The 18,138-nt window shown below is 42.4% G+C and overlaps 1 protein-coding gene and 1 non-coding gene across 2 annotated transcripts in view; one reads left to right on the top strand and one right to left on the bottom strand.

The window, feature by feature from the left end:
• Nucleotides 1–778: 778 nt before the first annotated feature.
• CIMIP2C (ciliary microtubule inner protein 2C) overlaps nt 779–18,138 on the bottom strand; it is a 46,542-nt gene continuing 29,182 nt past the window's right edge. The window contains exons 2-4 of the mRNA XM_073629038.1: nt 11,876–12,149; nt 8,009–8,121; nt 779–1,940 (exon numbers count right to left, since the gene is read on the bottom strand). Coding sequence (XP_073485139.1) covers nt 1,934–1,940; nt 8,009–8,121; nt 11,876–12,149 — 394 coding nt within the window. The 3' untranslated portion in view covers nt 779–1,933. The remainder of the gene's footprint in view (nt 1,941–8,008; nt 8,122–11,875; nt 12,150–18,138) is intronic.
• TRNAT-CGU (transfer RNA threonine (anticodon CGU)) lies at nt 6,463–6,534 on the top strand. The gene has a single exon. It is a non-coding gene; the product is annotated as a tRNA-Thr (tRNA).

Genomic DNA, 18,138 nt, shown 5'->3' on the forward strand with positions numbered 1-18,138 from the left:
ATATTTCAGACAAAAGGTCCCTCCAAAAGAATGCCAGCTGTCAAGAGAGTGAGAAATAAGGTATATCTCTCTGTTCTATTCCCCCCAGATCTAACAAGCTTTTGACCCTTACAATTGGGATGAGGGACACCCAAATAGGATTTCTATATGCTGATCAGAGTTTGGCTTTTATGATAGTATGTTTTATAGTACTTGAGACACTTTTTACCCCCGAGAAACCCTAGAAATAATTTTCAAGTCTTGGGGAACCCCTGCTTAGATCAGTTAATTGGGGATAGTGGAAAAAAAATTTCCCACTATCCCCAATTAACTGAACTAAGTGGGGGTTCCCCAAGACCTGGAAATGATTGCAGGGGTTCCTCTGGGTTAAAAAGGTTGAAAAGCTGCTCTAGTGTCTCAAGACCAAAACACAACAACTATACACTCAGCCCTACATTTGCTGCCAAGGGTAATTGTATGCAATTAAAATTAAATAGTGTATGAGGGATAGATTTTGTATTAAATAAAGGGTAGCTGATCAGTGAACTGTAAAAGTTAAAAAAATTTATAAACTAGTTAAATTAGAGATAAATCTGTTTGTAAGTGTTTTTTTACTTGTACAGGCTGACAGTTCACTGATGAGCTACCCTTTATTTTATACAAAATCTATCTCTCATACACTATTTAATTGTAATTGCATACAATTACCCTTGGCAGCAAGTGTAGGGCTGAGTGTTTAGTTGTGTTTTGGTCTGGAGATATTAGAGCAGCTTTTCAACCTTTTTACCCCCGAGGTATCCTTGCAATAATCTTCAGGTCTTGGGGAACCCCTGCTTAGTTCAGTTAATTGGGGTCAGTGAGAAAATGGCTCTTACTTTGGTGGTCAGCAGGAAGAACACTTCCCTTACAGTGGTGGTCAGAATGCCGCACATACAGACAGCTAAAAATATTATTGGTGTTATGTAGCTGGCTCTGCCATGTGGTGTTGGCATGTGGTATGCAGGCACCATTACATAGGAGGTCAATCAGCCATAGCTTAAAAAACCCCTAGCGATCTTTGGTGGAACCCTAGAGTTCCATTGAACTCTGGTTGAGAATGGCTGCACTAGAGTGTAAGCTCCTCTGGGGCAGAGATTGATTTAAAGGAGAAATACAGCCAAAGCTCATTTAGATGTACTTCTGTGGATCATAGAAGTGCAGTTCATTCTGCACTCCTGTGACCTGTTCTCAGCAGACAGCGGACTGATGGCGGCTGTCGGCTGACATCACAGTGCCAGTCCAGGCTCGGGCAAGATCATGACAGTCAAGTCAGGATCCGCCCACATGCCAGAACTGGCAACAGGCTCAGCCTCTCATCGAGCTGCTGGAGGGCCTGGGTCAGCCACTCCTGCCCCTCTACAGCCCAGCGCTCCAGTGAGCGAGTAGGGGGCAGAGCAGACAGTGGTGACTGATAGCCATCAGCTCTCTGCTCAGGGAAATGTGAGAACCAAGAATCGTGGTGTTTGATTGCTCGGTTCTCAGCATTAAAGTCGGCGGGGGACAGATGCAGCATCCACCTAGGTAAGTATGATTCTACTCAAAAAAACGAAAACATACTTCTCTTTTAAGACCTAAAGGATATTTTTGAGCTATGCAATATACAGTGTTCTGGCATTTGTTTTTGTTTTATATTGTCACCACGTATCACTGTATCCTACATGTGTATGTATAAAGAAAGATGTATTTTATTTTTTCCCCAAAGATAATCATGTTCAGTTTTAGCAGTATTCCATTAACTCTCCCAGTGGATAAATACACTTAAATGCATATTCCCTGATTTGTCTTTGATGTTCATTCCCATAGGACACAAGTTGATTTCCTGATAAGACTCAATATTTATTAATTATATCAGTTCTTTGATGGCAATAATGAGGTTTTTGGGTTCCTTGTATTCATGGAGGAAAGTAAGGCCATTTCAGATCCTGTTTAAAAAAAAAAAAGGAGAAAAATGTAAATTAATATAAATACAAACAAATCAATTCATAAAAACCATTATAACCTATACTGTCTACAAAAAAAAAAAGGTTAGTCGAAATAAAAGTCATATTTTAGTTTTGGTAGATTGTGAAGAGTTAAAGTGAAGATTTATTAAATTATAGGGAACATCTAGAAAAGTCAATTATGCCTAAGCAGCACCCTGGAAGATTTCCCTTTTTGTTTTACATTCCCCCAGAAAAATAGCAGTGCACTTCCTGTGCCTACAGCCTCGTAACTGTATATATATGTTTTATTAGGTGTCGGTTCCTGAAGGTTTCTCCTGTGTGGCTGACATTTGTCCACTTTTTGACTTGAAATGTCACAGGGGCACATATTTTTTTGTTAGTACTATGTATGTGAGCACTTTCAGATATAGTGTATTTACCCCGTGTGGGGTTCTGGTATTTCTTCGCTATTGTTTCGCTATTGTTATATATTTCTGTATTTTTTCTAAGAAAACAATAAAAACGATTGAAATAGAAATGTCACATGAGATAAAGGGTCAGTATCGGTAGCATCCTCTCCAACCCTAATGATACAGTATTGGATTTGTGTTTTTTTGCACACAGATTTCCTGTTTTTAATTTGCCTCAACATCCTCCCTAATGGAGCCTCGTTCCACCCCCGGGTCCTATAGCAGCCACTGATCACCCTGTTTGTTGCTTGAAGGTCAGGGGCTCACTTATCTGAAATCATCAATATTAACTACGTACTTGAAGTATTAGGCCCCTGTTGCCTTGTTTTCTACATATATAAACACATGTCTTTAGATGGCACTGTTCTATGTAACATTTGTTGATTTTAAACTTTTTTGTCTATAAATAAAATATGGATTTTTTAATAGAAATATTGTAGTCCTAAGTGCCTTTAAAGTCTGACCAAGTGGCCCCCTTCTCCCTTTTCTGTTCATAGTTAGATTTACGGATGTGGCAATGGAGTGATTCTAGTATTTGTATCATATGTGGGTTGAAAACAAAGACGGTTGCGCTCACCCAGGACTTCTTCAAGAACATCTGGTAAAAGAGGACTATCACTTCCAGGAACTTCGAATGAAATTACGGGCACCCCTGGACTTGAGTGGTGCTGTATTTATGTATTTCATCATCTGAAATACATCTTTAAAGTGGAGTTCCACTCCTAAAATTATTTTTGCCTAAATCAGCTGCATTAAAAACGAGTAATAACATTTGGAAAAAAAAAATTTTTTTTACTCACCTCTTAATGCCAGTTGTTTGGAGGTCCCTCGTATTCTGCCTCCTTCCTCATCTCGGCTGCTTACATCACTTCCCTCTGCGCCTCCGCTCGCTAGTGCTCCTGGGAGATGCTTGTCATCATTTCCCAGGAGTCACTGGGCAGCGCCGAGGGCTTCGTTGCCATCACAACGGAGGTGGGCACTTCCGACACCACCGCCCATTGTGATGGCCCGTTGTGATGGCATCGTCTGAAGTTTGCGGCGCTGTGCCGTACATACGGCGCATGTGTGAGAACGTGCGGTGCATGCTGGTCGCTCAGCTGCACCAGAGCCCGGCACTGTTTAGGAAATATTCACACAACATGCAGCCAGTGACATTACTCGCATGCGCTCTGAAGGATCGGCATACTGTGCCAGAACTTCAGAGCTCTACCCTGGAGCTGAGAGCTCCCACGCACATGGGTGACGTCTTCATGGCCTCGGCCATTCATACAGCCGGAGCCTGTGAACCTGGAAGGAAGACCGGGTGAAGAGGGCTGCCCTGGAGGGCTCCGTGTACAGGTACTGTAAGTCTGCCTTAATGTGCTAGTATGTGGTGCATACTAGTACATTATGACTTAAAGCGAAGTTCCACCCAAAAATGGAACTTCCGCTTTAAGGGAAGGTGACCCCCTGACATGAAACATTTGGCATGTCATTTTTTGGGAGGGGGGGCGAAAACCCTCTTTTGAAAGGGTTCCAGCTCCCACTTCCTCCCGGGCTCCGCGGCTCCACGCAGTGCTGGAAGTCCGTTCACCTCTCCCCCCTCCCTCTTGGCAATCATCTGGGACACGTCACAGGTCCCAGATTATTGCCCGGCCAGTCACAGCGCGCCGCGCTGCTTGCGCATGTGCGGTGCTTGCCCGGCTGTGAAGCCACAGCCGGGCGCCCACAGTGACAATGCCGGCACCACAGAGAGGAGGGAGAGACAAGCGGGGCTTCGTTCCCCCACATCGCTGGACCCTGGGACAGGTAAGTTTCCGATTATTAAAAGTCAGCAGCTGCAGTATTTGTAGCTGCTGACTTAAATTTTTTTTTTTAAGCGGGACTCCACTTTAAACCTGCAGGGGAGCCCATTGTTTTTTATTTTTCTGGCCGTTTACTACAGCTTTAAACCAAGCTATGTAAATTCCATATCATACAACTTTTGAGTTGTTTGAATTATTGCACCATAGCCACATATCTGAAAGGTTAAATGCAGCAACTTGTTAAAATGTAATAAAGTTTAACTCTTTATTACAGCGTCTAAGCCAAGAAATGCAACCTTGTCCTGGGTCAGTGATGCGAAAACTATTGAAGCCATTTGTGCAGCATTAAAGCCAGACAACTAGCACTTTTGGAAAGAACATTGAGCAATGGCAACCTACATGTGCCCTGAGAAAAGGCGGTCCCCGGGTTACAAACACGATAGGTTTCTGTAGGTTTGTTCTTAAGTTGAATTTGTATTTAAGTTGGAACAGGTACATTTTTTTAAGTGTAACTCCAGCCAAAAAAAAACATTTTTAAGTTTTTTTTGGATAGCATATGGAAGGGTTGACACTTTCTGCCCCTGTGACAATTGGATTTTGAAAATTTTGGGTTGTCGTGGAAACAAGGATTGGTGATAAAGCTTCAGTGGAGACACCTTTTTTCAATGATAACTCTCATGCCGCGTACACACGAGCGGACTTACCTACACACGATCACACCAAAGTCCGATCCTTTCGAACGTGATGACGTACGACCGAACTAGAATAAGGAAGTTCATAGCCAGTAGCCAATAGCTGCCCTTGCGTCGTTTTTTGTCTGTCGGACTAGCATACAGACAAACAGATTTTTTGATAGGAATCGAGTCAGTCGGAAAGATTTGAAACTTGTTCTATTTCTAAGGTCCGTCAGATTTTTAGACAGAAAAGGTCCGATGAAGCCCACACACGAACAAATTGTAAAACAATTGTCAATTGACCTTTGATGCCGAAAAGTCCGGTCGTGTGGAAGCGGCATTACAGGAGTGAATTTCCCTTCCTATGGGTAGATTTCCTCTCACTTCCTGTTGTCTACCTCCATTTGAAAGTATGAGTTGGATGTAAGTCGGGTGTTTGTAATGCCGCGTACACACGAGTGGACTTTTCGACGGACTAGGTCCGACAGTCTTTCCGACGGACTTTGCAGCTTAGGTCCGCCGGACTTTCAAACGAACGGACTTGGACACACACGATCACACCAAAGTCAGACTGATTCGTACGTGATGACGTACGACCGGACTAAAATAAGGAAGTTGATAGCCAGTAGCCAATAGCTGCCCTAGCGTCGGTTTTAGTCCGTCGGACTAGCATACAGACGAGCGGATTTTTCGACCGGACTCGAGTCCGTCGGAAAGATTTGAAACATGTTTTATTTCTAGGTCCATCGGACTTTTGGGAAAAAAAAGTCTGCTGGAGCCTGCACACGATCGAATTGTCAGACGGAGTCCGGTCCGCCGGACCAAGTCTGCCGGAAAGTCCGCTCGTGTGTACGCAGCATAACTCGGGGACTGCCTGTATAGGTTTTTTAAACCACCTGATGGATTGTAGCTAAGCTCTCTATTAGTGGCAAATTTTGCGAGGCAGAGAATTAGAAGGCATAAAATTATAATAAGTACAAGATAATTATACATGTATGATTTATTGATTTCTCCAGTCTGCTGTAGTATACTTTACTTTTCATGGTTAAAGTTTAAAATATTAGATAACAGTCAATATTTTGTGCAAAGTTGAGTTATCATGCAAGAGTGCCTATAGCTCCTTAAAAGTTATATAAAGCCCCAAAGGTGACACTTTGTAGATTTTCTTTGGACTGCTGTACCACTTTATTTCTGTATAAAACCACACAAGGTGCACTTTACCTTTAATAGCCCCTTTTTTTTTTTTTGGATGGTTGAATGGTATTTAACTGGACACAGTTGCCCTCGGGACTTAGCATACATTAGCAATGCAAGAGAAAGACAAAGCCAACCTTGTTAAACCAGATTGACAACAAAAGGCAGAAAAGATTAGGTAGCAGTGCAATTCGAGTTGAGCTGTAAACTGGAGGAGCAGACATACCAGAACAAGATTTGAAATCAAAATATAAAATCAAGGTAAAAACAATGGGCAGGGTCTGGGCTGTAAATGGCACAAAGGTTGTCAGTAACAATGTGTAAATACACACAATTCACTGAATACAATACACATCAGTTGAACAAATAAAGACCATTCAAACTGCACCATTTTTGGGAAGGCACAGTGGCCAAGTGGTAAGGCGTTGGTCTCGTAAACCAAAGATCATGGGTTCAATCCCCATCTGTGCCTGATGCATGCCTTTTTCGATAATTGAATTGTGTTTCTCTGGGCACAGTGGCACTTAGGACTCAGCACCAGATTATCACACCTGGGTGATATACCTGAACATGAAAATGACAACTCAAAAGGAAGGCATAGCCAAGGTTGATAAACAAGACTGGCAAAAAACCACAGGATATAAAATGGCTCAATAATCAGATTTGGGTTGTAAACTAGGAGAGCATATATTTGAAATCAAATACGGGTTAAAAAAAAACAAAAAACTGGAAAGGCCATGGTTAGTGATGCATAAGAAGTGGTGAAGAACAATTTCTATATACTCAAATTTCACTGAATACATATTACACATAGATGGTACACTGTATCAGCCTGATAAAGCCTGTCTAAACAAGCTTTAAAAGATGGCACAGGTGTTGGTCTCCTTAAAAAAGATTGTAGCCTGATGTGCCAACCATACCATGTGCTCTTCACCTTTAGCCACTTTGGAACATGTTCTACTAGACACAGTTATCCTCAAGACTTGGCACCATATTATCATGCACGAATGATACAGTTTGTTAAACCAGACCAAATATTAGGTAGAGGTGTAATCACAGTTGAGCCCAGAAAACGTTTTAGGATGACCGAAATGTGTTTCAATGGATTCGCTGATCCTCATGACTTGGCACCAGATTACAATATTTGGATGAAAAAAAACTAAACATGGAGGCAACCCCTTAAAAGGGAGACAGCGCAAATATGTTTAAAGCAGACTGAAAATAAAAGCTATAGAAGATCAGGCAGGGGTGTAATCAGATTTGAGCTATACACTGGAGGTGCAAAGTGAAAAATAGAAGAACAAAGCTTGAAATCAGTGATCAAAATCAAGGTAATAAACTGGCAGTGCCTGGTCATAATAGTTTGTGTATATATACACACATTTCCCCCGAATATATACTACACATAAGGGATACTCATACACATCAGCATTGGACACAGTGGCCAAGTGGTTAGGCCTTGGTCTTGTCAACCAAAGATCATGGGTTCAATCCCCATTTGTGCCTACATTGACATCTTGTTGTGTGGTTATTCTCCTCCAAGGTAGATTACTGAATTTAGTGCCTCTTAACACCTGGCACCAGATTTTCATACCTGGATCGTAAAACTAAACATGGAGGCAATTACTCAGAAGGAAGACAAAAAATGTAATTGGACCATTGTCCCAGTTCACCTTTGTATGCCACACTACATTTTGGGTTGTGAGACCCCTTCTAACTCACACTCTTAATATGCAAAGTTTTTCAGACTATTCTTGATGAGCAGATAGATGGCATTGTGATGTAGGCTCTATTATTTGGACTTATCTGAAAACTTACCTCTTACTTCTTCACCACAGGCTGGTACAATACCTGCTAAAGTGTAGTCACTAACCTAATTTACTGTAAAACAACGTGGATTGATATTGATGATTTCAATATATACTTTTTTCATTAAACAATCTTACCATTGTTGGGGTAGAGGGTAATTGTCCTCATTCTTCACAGGTAAGATGAAGTGGGGCACTTGTGGCACAGTTCCGGTTTTGTCTCGGTAGTGGTCTCTGTGTTGCTGAGCACTCTAAAAAAGAAGAGGAGTATATTAGTGTGTACGGTGCAAAGACATGAACATAGTGATAAAAATAAGGACTACCCTGTTTCCCCGAAAATAAGACCTAGTGTGATTGTCTGTGATGGCTGCAATATAAGCCCTACCCCCCAAATAAGCCCTACCCAGTTTCTCTGAAAATAAGCCCTACCTTGAAAATAAGATCTACAAGGACTTTAACTAGGGCTTATTTGGGGGGGAAGGGCTTATATTGCAGCCATCACCGACAATCACGCTAGGTCTTATTTTCGGGGAAACAGGGTAATTGGTCACATCATGTTTGGAAGAAGTAGCTAAAAGGGTTTGTGAACTTTTAATGTACTTAACCTTAGTGATCCCAGTGTCTTTCCCATCACCTCTGCTCCTCCCAGAAGAGTGGGAAGTTTCCTTTGTTACATAGTTACATAGTAGGTGAGGTTGAAAAAAGACACAGGTCCAACCTATGTGTGTGATTATATGTCAGTATTACATTGTATATCCCTGTATGTTGCGGTCGTTCAGGTGCTTATCTAATAGTTTTTTAAACTATCGATGGCCCCCTGCTGAAACCACTGCCTGTGGAAGGGAATTCCACATCCTTGCCGCTCTTACAGTAAAGAACCCTCTACGCAGTTTAAGGTTAAAACTCTTTTCTTCTAATTTTAATGAGTGGCCACGTGTCTTACGTGTCTTATTAAACTCCCTTGCACAAAAAAGTTTAATCCCTATTGTGGGGTCACCAGTATGGTATTTGTAAATTGAAATCATATCCCCTCTCAAGCGTCTCTTCTTCAGAGAGAATAAGTTCAGTGCTCGCAACCTTTCCTCATAACTAAGATCCTCCAGACCCTTTATTAGCTTTGTTGCCCTTCTTTGTACTCGCTCTATTTCCAGTACATCCTTCCTGAGGACTGGTGCCCAGAACTGGACAGCATACTCTAGGTGCGGCCAGACCAGGGTCTTGTAGAGCGGGAGATTTATCGCTTTATCCAAGGAGTTAATCCCCTTTTTAATGCATGCCAATATTCTGTTTGCTTTGTTAGCAGCAGCTTGGTATTGCATGCCATTTGCTGAGACTATCATCTACAAGGACCCCTAGGTCCTTTTCCATCCTAGATTCCACCAGAGGTTCACCCCCTAGTGAGCAGATTGCATTCATATTTTTACCACCCAAATGAATTATTTTACATTTTTTCTACATTAAACCTAATTTGCCATGTAGCCCACCCAATTAATTTGTTCACATCTTCTTGCAAGGTTTCCACATCCTGCAGAGAAGTTATTGCCCTGCTTAGCTTAGTGTCATCTGCAAATACACAGATTGAACTGTTTACCTCATCCTCCAGGTCATTTATGAACAAATTAAACCGGATTGGTCCTAGCACAGACCCCGGGGGGGGGACCCCACTACCCACCCCTGACCATTCCGAGTACTCCTTATTTATCACCACCCTCTGAACTTGCCCTTGTAGCCAGTTTTCAATCCATGTACTCACCTATGGTACATGTCAATGGACCTTACTTTGTACAGTAAACGTTTATGGGGAACTGTGTCAAATGCTTTCGCAAAATCCAGATACACCACGTCTACGGGCCTTCCTTTATCTAGATGGCAGGTCACCTCCTCTTAGAAGGTAAATAGATTGGTTTGGCAAGGACGATTCTTCATGAATCCATGCTGATTACTGCTAATGATACCGTTTTCATTACTAAAATCTTGTATATAGTCCTTTATCTTCCCCTCCAAGAGCTTGCATACTATTGATGTTAGGCTAACTGGTCTGTAATTCCCAGGGATGTATTTTGGCCCTTTTTTAAATATTGGTGCTACATTGGCTTTTCTCTAATCAGCTGGTACCATTCCAGACAGTAGACTGTCAGAAAAAATTAGGAACAATGGTCTGGCAATTACTTGACTGAGTTCCCTAAGTACGCTTGGGTGCAAGCCATCTGGTCCCGGTGATTTATTAATGTTAAGTTTCTCAATTTGTAATTCTGTCCTCTATTAGCCATGGAGGTGCTTCCTGTGCTGTGCCATGAGGACAAACACTGCAGTTTTGGTTACTGAAGCCCCCCGATTCCCTCGTGAAGACTGAGGAGAAGAATAAATTCAATGCCTTCGCCATCTCCCCATCCTTTGTAACCAGATGTCCTTCCTCATTCTGTATGGGGCCAATATGGTCTGTCCTCCCTTTTTTACTGTTTATATACTCAAAGAATTTCTTGGGATTTTTTTGGCTCTTCTCCGCTATGTGTCTTTCGTGTTTCATCTTAGCTGCCCTAATTGCACCCTTACATATCTTGTTGTATTCTTTGTAAAGTCTGAATGCTGAATATGATCCCTCTGGCCTTGTATTTTTTTAAGGCCTTTTCCTTTGCTTTTATATGCATTTTTACAATAAACCATTCAGGACTTTTGTTCGCTCTTTTAAATTTATTTCCCAATGGGATGCATTGGCTAATGCCCTTATTTAATATGCTCTTTAAGCAAACCCATCTCTCCTCCGTGTTCTTTGTTTCTAAGGTTTTATCCCAATTTATATCTTCTAGCAAGGTTTGTAGTTTAGGGAAGTTGGTTCTTTTGAAATTCAGTGTCTTTATGTTCCCCTTGTGTTTCCTATTTGTGTGATTTATATTGAAGCCAATTGACCTGTGATCGCTGTTTCTAAATTGCCCAGTATTTCCACATTTGTGATCAGGTCTGTATTGTTGGTAATCAGTAGATCTAGTAACGCCTTGTTTATAGTCGGCGCGTCTACCATCGGATCCATGAAATTGTCCCACAAGACATTTAGGAAATGGCGAGCCTTGGACGAATGCGTGGTTCCCTCCATCCAGTCTATGGCTGGATAATTAAAATCCCCCATTATGATAACACTTCCCATCCTTGCTGCTAATCCAAATTGTGATAGGAGGTCTGTCTCCCCCTACTCCCTCAGGTTAGGGGGAGATTGTGATCAATGGAGGTTGCAACGCGCAGGAGAAGCAGGATGTAACACTGAGGGTTTTCAACTAGAGGCTGTACAGTACAGGCAAGTATGTGACTTGCCAGGGACCCTGGGGGGGAGAGCACTTGGCAAGTGCACTAAAAGTGGATTTACTCTTTAATGGCCAGTGTTTTCTTGGCTCTGGAGGCACGATGAGTTACCTGACATTCATTATTTGATTTTTGGCCTTTCTAACCAATCTTGACTTTTTGTTTTGAGATTTTTTTTCACTGAGCACTAAAAAATGTGCACAAAGTGTGTTTAGACTGTCAGATGGTGTCAAGTTAAATTACATTGTGGGCCACATCAGCAGTATAGTTGCCCTCAAAGGGCCAAGTTGTATCTGTGGTGCAACATGTAAAGAGTGCAGAGTTCAGGAGTGCATTATGTACACAGTGCAGTGTTCAGGGGTGTGCTGTGTACAGAGTGCAGGGTTTATGGGTGTGCTATGCACAGCGTGCAACCCTCCCATATAGGCCGCTTGCAGGGAGATCATTCTCTTTCTCAGATTCTGAAGATTTGTCCCCACCATGCCATTAGTGAGTGCAGGGATCTGTTAGTTGGGTGAGAGGCAGAGGTGGCAAAATGGAGTTCCACCATCATGGCCCAGCACTGCCACCATGTTCTGGCTGCAAAACTGAGTGCAAAGGCCATATGATAAGGTCTGGTGGGCTGGATTCGGCCTGTGGGCCTTGTGTTTGACATATGTGGTGTAGACTGTAAGATGGTGTAGTTTATGAATGCAGTAAAGTGTTCCAAACCTTTCTGAACTGGTCCAGCTCCTGGGTCCTGTTATAGTCTACATGGTATCGGGACCAGCTAGGACTGTATAAGAACCTGTCCCAGCCACGGGATCGATTGCTCAGCACAAGTGCAGGGTCATTGGAGTAGCTGGTAGGGAACTGTCCTCCTTTGCAGTAAGGACTCTGGCTTGAACTGAGAGCTGAGGAACGGAAGTCCTGGAAGCAGCGCGCTGTGGTGTTTCCATACGTATCACCATAGGTGAATGCCTCAGTTGGAATATGTCCACGGTACCTGTGAATACAGTAAGATAAACTTTCTATAGATGAAATTGAATTACACCTCCTTTTGTAATGCTACCTATGTCCTTTGGTCCATCTCTGCTGCTACCATCCAGTTTTCCCCATGTCATCTCTTCTGTTCTACAGCATGAGGTATTATACAGCTTTACCAGTCAATCCCATTGTCTAACTATTGGTCTGTGAGAGATCACAGACCACAATAGGAAGATTTGTGCGAATTTGCCAGACAGCAGCTGTAAAAGCTGTCATAAAGCAAACGCTTAGCTGGAGCTTGTGGCATAAGTTCTCATTGAAATAGCTTTCAGATTCTAACTCAAGCTATAGAAGGAGAAATGGCCACATACTGGAGTTTACTATTCTGAAGATGAATGCATGCAATAAGGATTTACAATGCTTTCTGAACGTTTCAAGTGACTTTCTTCAGCTTCTTCTTTCTATTATTGGTAAATACAGATCTTAGTGGGTTTCTTGACTGTAGCTTGAAACATGGTATTTCCAGACTTCATAACTACCTGGAGCTAGCTAAAAGCTACAGCCAGCAAATTACATTGGATACCTGTGTATGTGTTTTACACTAATGCCCTGTACACACGATAGGATTTTCCAATGGAAAATGTGTGATAGGACCTTGTTGTAGGAAATTCCGATTGTGTGTGGGCTCCATCACACATTTTCCATAGGAATTTCCGACACACAAAGTTTGAGAGCTTGCTATAAAGTTTTCCGACAACAAAATACGTTGTCGGAAATTCCGATCGTGTGTACACAAATCCGATGGACAAAGTGCCACGCATGCTCAGACTAAATTAAGACGAAAGCTATTGGCTACTGCCCCGTTTATAGTCCCGACGTACGTGTTTTACGTTACCGCGTTCAGAACGATCGGATTTTCCGACAACTTTGCGTGACCGTGTGTATGCAAGACAAGTTTGAGCCAACATCCGTCGGGAAAAATCCTAGGATTTTGTTGTCGGAATGTCCGATCAATGTCTGACCGTGTGTACGGGGCATTAGACTGAGCTGGAGGGTGTTCTCAAGGAAGTATTTCCTGAGAGTAACTTGGGGTCTACTATTGCTGACCTCACCTTCTAAAAATGTTTGATGGCTGGATGGAATACAGAGTTATCTACTTAAATACTTAAACTTAAGAGCCTAGGATAAAAAAAAAATGGTATCTTCAGACTTGCGTACCTGTTCTGCATACTTGATCTGTGTTATTGATTCATAAGGTATTGAGGTATGCAGTGGCTCAGCATAATAGACAAGCTACTAATATTTTAAAAAATTATGGCTTCCGTGTTTCTCTTAGTAAAGATCCTTAGTGCTATTATATTTAGCTGATCCTTACCACATCTAAAAATCCTCAAAACAGGGGGGCACAAATCATGACCTTGGCTGTCCATTAACACTTTTTGACTAATTCCTCATGCCTTCCTTATTTTCTTATTGGCAAAAGGTAACATTAATGGGCAACATGAAGGTTTGAAGGGTACCAGTAGATTAGCCACAACAGCCTCCAGAAAGTTGTAGTTGCTACTTGTTTTTGGGAACCCAGGGGCACAGTGGAGATAATTGTAAGGAAAAAAACTGACTTTAAGAATGACTACATCCGTTTTTATTTCCGCCAGCTTTGTTCTGTAACACTTATCCTGTATCCATTACAGTTACGTTGCATTTAGTTATGTATGTAATAATCTCATCTAGCAGCAATTCAGTGTAACTACAGCTTGTTATTTTATATCTGTAAATGGTATAATCCCAATTTCCAGTATCTTGGGGCCAGTTGGTTTAGCCCTTAGATAGACCCCTTCTTCTTCATGTTTCCTAAATAGGCTACCAGCCTTTATAGCACGCATAAGGCTTAGAAGATTACACCGCAAATGACCAGTAAACATCCCATGTACTGCATTTTTGTGCACCCTCCCCCCGTCCCACTGCCACATTTGCTACTTTTTGGGGGGGAGTGGGTACCTTGTGTTGACAGGTACCCACTCCCACTTCCGGGTAAGATCGGCGATCTATGTGCATTTCTGGCACCTCTCTCCCCCCCCCCCCCCCCCCCCGCCTTCTGGGACACACACAGGTCCCAGAAGATGGCGGAACCATTTAGAAAGTGCAGCGCAACTCACACATGAGCAGTAGGAAACCTGCAATGAAGCCAGTTTCCTTTACTTACAATGCCGGCGCCTGCACCCTAGGCAGATTGATGGACAGGTAGAGTTAGGGAGGATAGGATAGGATAGGATAGGGAGAGTTGAACTGTCTGTTGAGGGTGCTTATTTAGCAGGTGACTATAATAGCCAGACAGACTGAGGTCTAAAGGCGGTATTTCAATGCATAAAGCAGTGTTTGAAGCAGAACAAGCATATAAATTCTTCACAAATCAGCAAGTGAGGCATACCTGTGTGGTTTGCTGCTGTAGGTAGATGTTAGGTTGGAGATGCCCTTTAGGTAAAATGCCAGTGGTCACTGGAGGAAAAAGCAATACTCTCCTGAACTAATGAGCTTGCGAGGGAAGATAGTGCATACTGAAACACCAACACTATCTCAATCTCCTTGTGACTTAGTTTAATCACCTTCCAAAATGAACAATAATTGTTTTTCTTCCAATGAAACCAATCTGGCAGCTCCATGTTCAGAATGCGTTTCTGCAGAGGCAAGCGATTATCTGGGGATTGCCGTGTAATTAGGCTATAATTGATTTCTAAAGCTTCATTATGCTGCAGAGATCATTTAAAGTCAAGGGAAAAATAACAGTCAGATAAATCAGATTTATCTTTTTCTTAAAGAATTTTTCCAGTCACCTACAATCATTTTATAGTAAAAGAGGATCTATCATCAGAATTCACATTTCACGTGACTCAACAGGGTAAATTTCCAAATTATAGTATTGCGTGGAGTAAAGTATCTCTTCCTTGCAGCTCCCCATCTTTCTGCCTAGGCAGCCCTGATCACATTGTCTGTGGCTACTATTCATTAATGTGGAGAATCTGTGGTTCTTAACCAATTAGACCTACCCTCTGAAATAAAGCTGCTCGTAAATGAGAGGATCAGAAGGACTGTGACTCTATTCATAATTAAGCTATTTACATAGAACCAAGGCTTAACTGACTGATTGAATAATGACTATTCAAACCACTTCCTATGAGCCCAAGGCATCAAGACGCCACCCACTACCCTGGATTCACAGGAGAATGCGGCAGAGAATGGCCCTATGTCATTACATGGTGATGCACTGTACAGAATTCAGAATCTACCTGTAAGCAGGTCTCTTAGTGCTCGCCAGCAATGCCCCGTGCTGGCCTAGGGACACCCTCCTAGAAGGGGAAAAAGATTTAGGACCCTCCTACTCAAAAGGGAAGTTCTGCCATCTTGTTTCCATACACATGCTCCTGACCCAAGGCCATACGACAGGAATAAAGGCCCCTTTTATCAATAAAGAACTTCCAGTCAGGTCCCTTTCAATGTTTTACTGGCGGAAAAAAGATACAATACATCCTGGGTTTATAGAACAGTACATGTTAATAGAACAGTGTGTCCTGCCAGCCAGCATTCCATACTTCACTCCTAATCCTCAGACCTCGAAATATAGAATATTTCTGCAAGCCAAGTGGGCCCATAGAGCGAAATATAGTCTTGGCACAAAACTACCACATCTCCTCCTACTCTCAAACTGCCTCTTTCCACCAGCCCGTGGCTACTCTGCGTCTCCTCTTTTATACGGGGGGAAAAAGATTCCAACCTTCATCCAAAAAAAAAAAAAAGTCCTGACCCCTGTTTACATGCCCACTGCTGTAGGTAGAAGAGGCTGGAGATGACCTGTCCTGTCCTCCACATCTACTCATTAACTTTTCCCTGTTTTACATGGCTGGACTTTCACAATAGAGAACTTTACAGCAGGGCTTGCCTAACTGTATGGAAACTGCTGTGGCACTGCCTGGCCAACAGAATCTATTTTTCTTTTGGTGCCCTATGCACCCTGACCTCTGCCATCAGACATAAGGCAGCTGTGCACATGGCAAGTCAAGCTGCCTGTGAACTGTACACCTAATTTCACAGGGGAACTCCCATGGTCCAAGAACACAGAGGAAGAAGGCATTATGTGGGCCAGGCAGTTCCCCTGCATTCTGTTATGCATTTTAAAGTAAACCCTGCAAGAGGTCTCTTTTTTGTCCAAGTCTAACCTTGGTAAATCAGAAGAAGCTGAATTTAACTTTTCCTTTAAATCTTTAGTAGTAGCAGTAGTATATTTCTTTTCCAAAAGGTCCCAAATATCACCCTGTGAAAATGCTGGCCAGCAAGGTTCCAGTTTAAGAGCCTTGTTCATCGAACTTCTCAGACAGGAAATCAGAGTCTAAAATATTTCCCAGGGCCAGAGATGCAATGAGAAATTTTCCTGCTCCATGACTAATTTGCATACAGTACCTAAATCACTTCCATATATATATATATATATATATATATATATATATATATATATATATATATATATATATATATATATATATATATACTTTATTGTCAAAAGTATTGGGTCACCTGCCTTTACACGCACATGAACTTTAATGGCATCCCAGTCTTAGTTCGTAGGGTTCAATATTGAGTTGGCCCACCCTTTGCAGCTATAACAGCTTCAACTCTTCTGGGAAGGCTGTCCACAAGGTTTAGGAGTGTGTCTATGGGAATGTTTGACCATTCTTCCAGAAGCGCATTTGTGAGGTCAGGCGCTGATGTTGGATGTCGGGTTGAGGTCAAGACTCTGTGCAGACCACTCAAGTTCCTCCACCCCAAACTCACTCATCCATGTCTTTATGGACCTTGCTTTGTACACTGGTCCAAATCATTTGGTGGAGGGGGGATTATGGTGTGGGGTTGTTTTTCAGGGGTTGGGCTTGGCCCCTTAGTTCCAGTGAAGAGAACTTTTAAGGCATCAGCATACCAAGACATTTTGGAGAATTTCATGCTCCCAACTTTGTGGGAACAGTTTGGGGATGGCTCCTTCCTGTTTCAACATGACGGCGCACCAGTGCACAAAGCAAGGTCCATAAAGACATGGATGAGCGAGTTCGGGGTGGAGGAACTTGACTGGCCTGCACAGAGTCCTGACCTCAATCTGATAGAACACCATTGGAATGAATTAGAGTGGAGACTGCGAGCCAGGCCTTCTCAACCAACATCAGTGCCTGACCTCACAAATGTGCTTCTGGAAGAATGGTCAAACATTCCCATAGACACACTCCTAAACCTTGTGGACAGCTTTCCCAGAAAAGTTGAAGCTGTTATAGCTGCAAAGGGTGGGCCAACTCAATATTGAATCCTTCGGACTAAGACTGAAGTGCCATTAAAGTTCATGTGTGTGTATCGGCAGGCGTACCAATACTTTTGACAATATAGTGTATTTAGGACGTTTGTTCAGTACACTATTTTAATAACATCCCTGTTCTTTTGTTGTACTGACAAATGAGCAAATGTAAAAAAAAAAAGTAGTATACAGTACAGGCGGTCCTCGAGTTATAGGGAAGGGTTAACACCCCTGTAACATTTGTTTTGCTGTCTGTGCCCCTGTTCAGAAGATTTCACCTCACTTTCTGTCCCTGTTACAATTGGATTTTGAAAATTTTGGGTTGTTGTGGAAACAAGGATTGGTGATAAAGCTCCAGTGGAGACACCTTTTTCTCATGATAACTCTTATGCCCCGTACACACGGTCGGACATTGATCGGACAATCCGACAACAAAATCCTAGGATTTTTTCCGACGGATGTTGGCTCAAACTTGTCTTGCGTACACACAGTCACACAAAGTTGTCGGAAAATCCGATCATTCTGAAGGCGGTGACGTAAAACACGTAAGTCTGGAATATAAATGGGACTGTAGCCAATAGCTTTCGTTTCTTAATTTATTCTGAGCATGCGTGGCACTTTGTGCGTCAGATTTGTGTACACACAATCGGAATTTTGTTGTCGGAAAATTTTATATCAA

The sequence above is a fragment of the Aquarana catesbeiana genome, linkage group LG04, assembly GCF_042186555.1.
Source record: "Aquarana catesbeiana isolate 2022-GZ linkage group LG04, ASM4218655v1, whole genome shotgun sequence".
NCBI classification, from domain to species: Eukaryota; Metazoa; Chordata; class Amphibia; order Anura; family Ranidae; genus Aquarana; species Aquarana catesbeiana.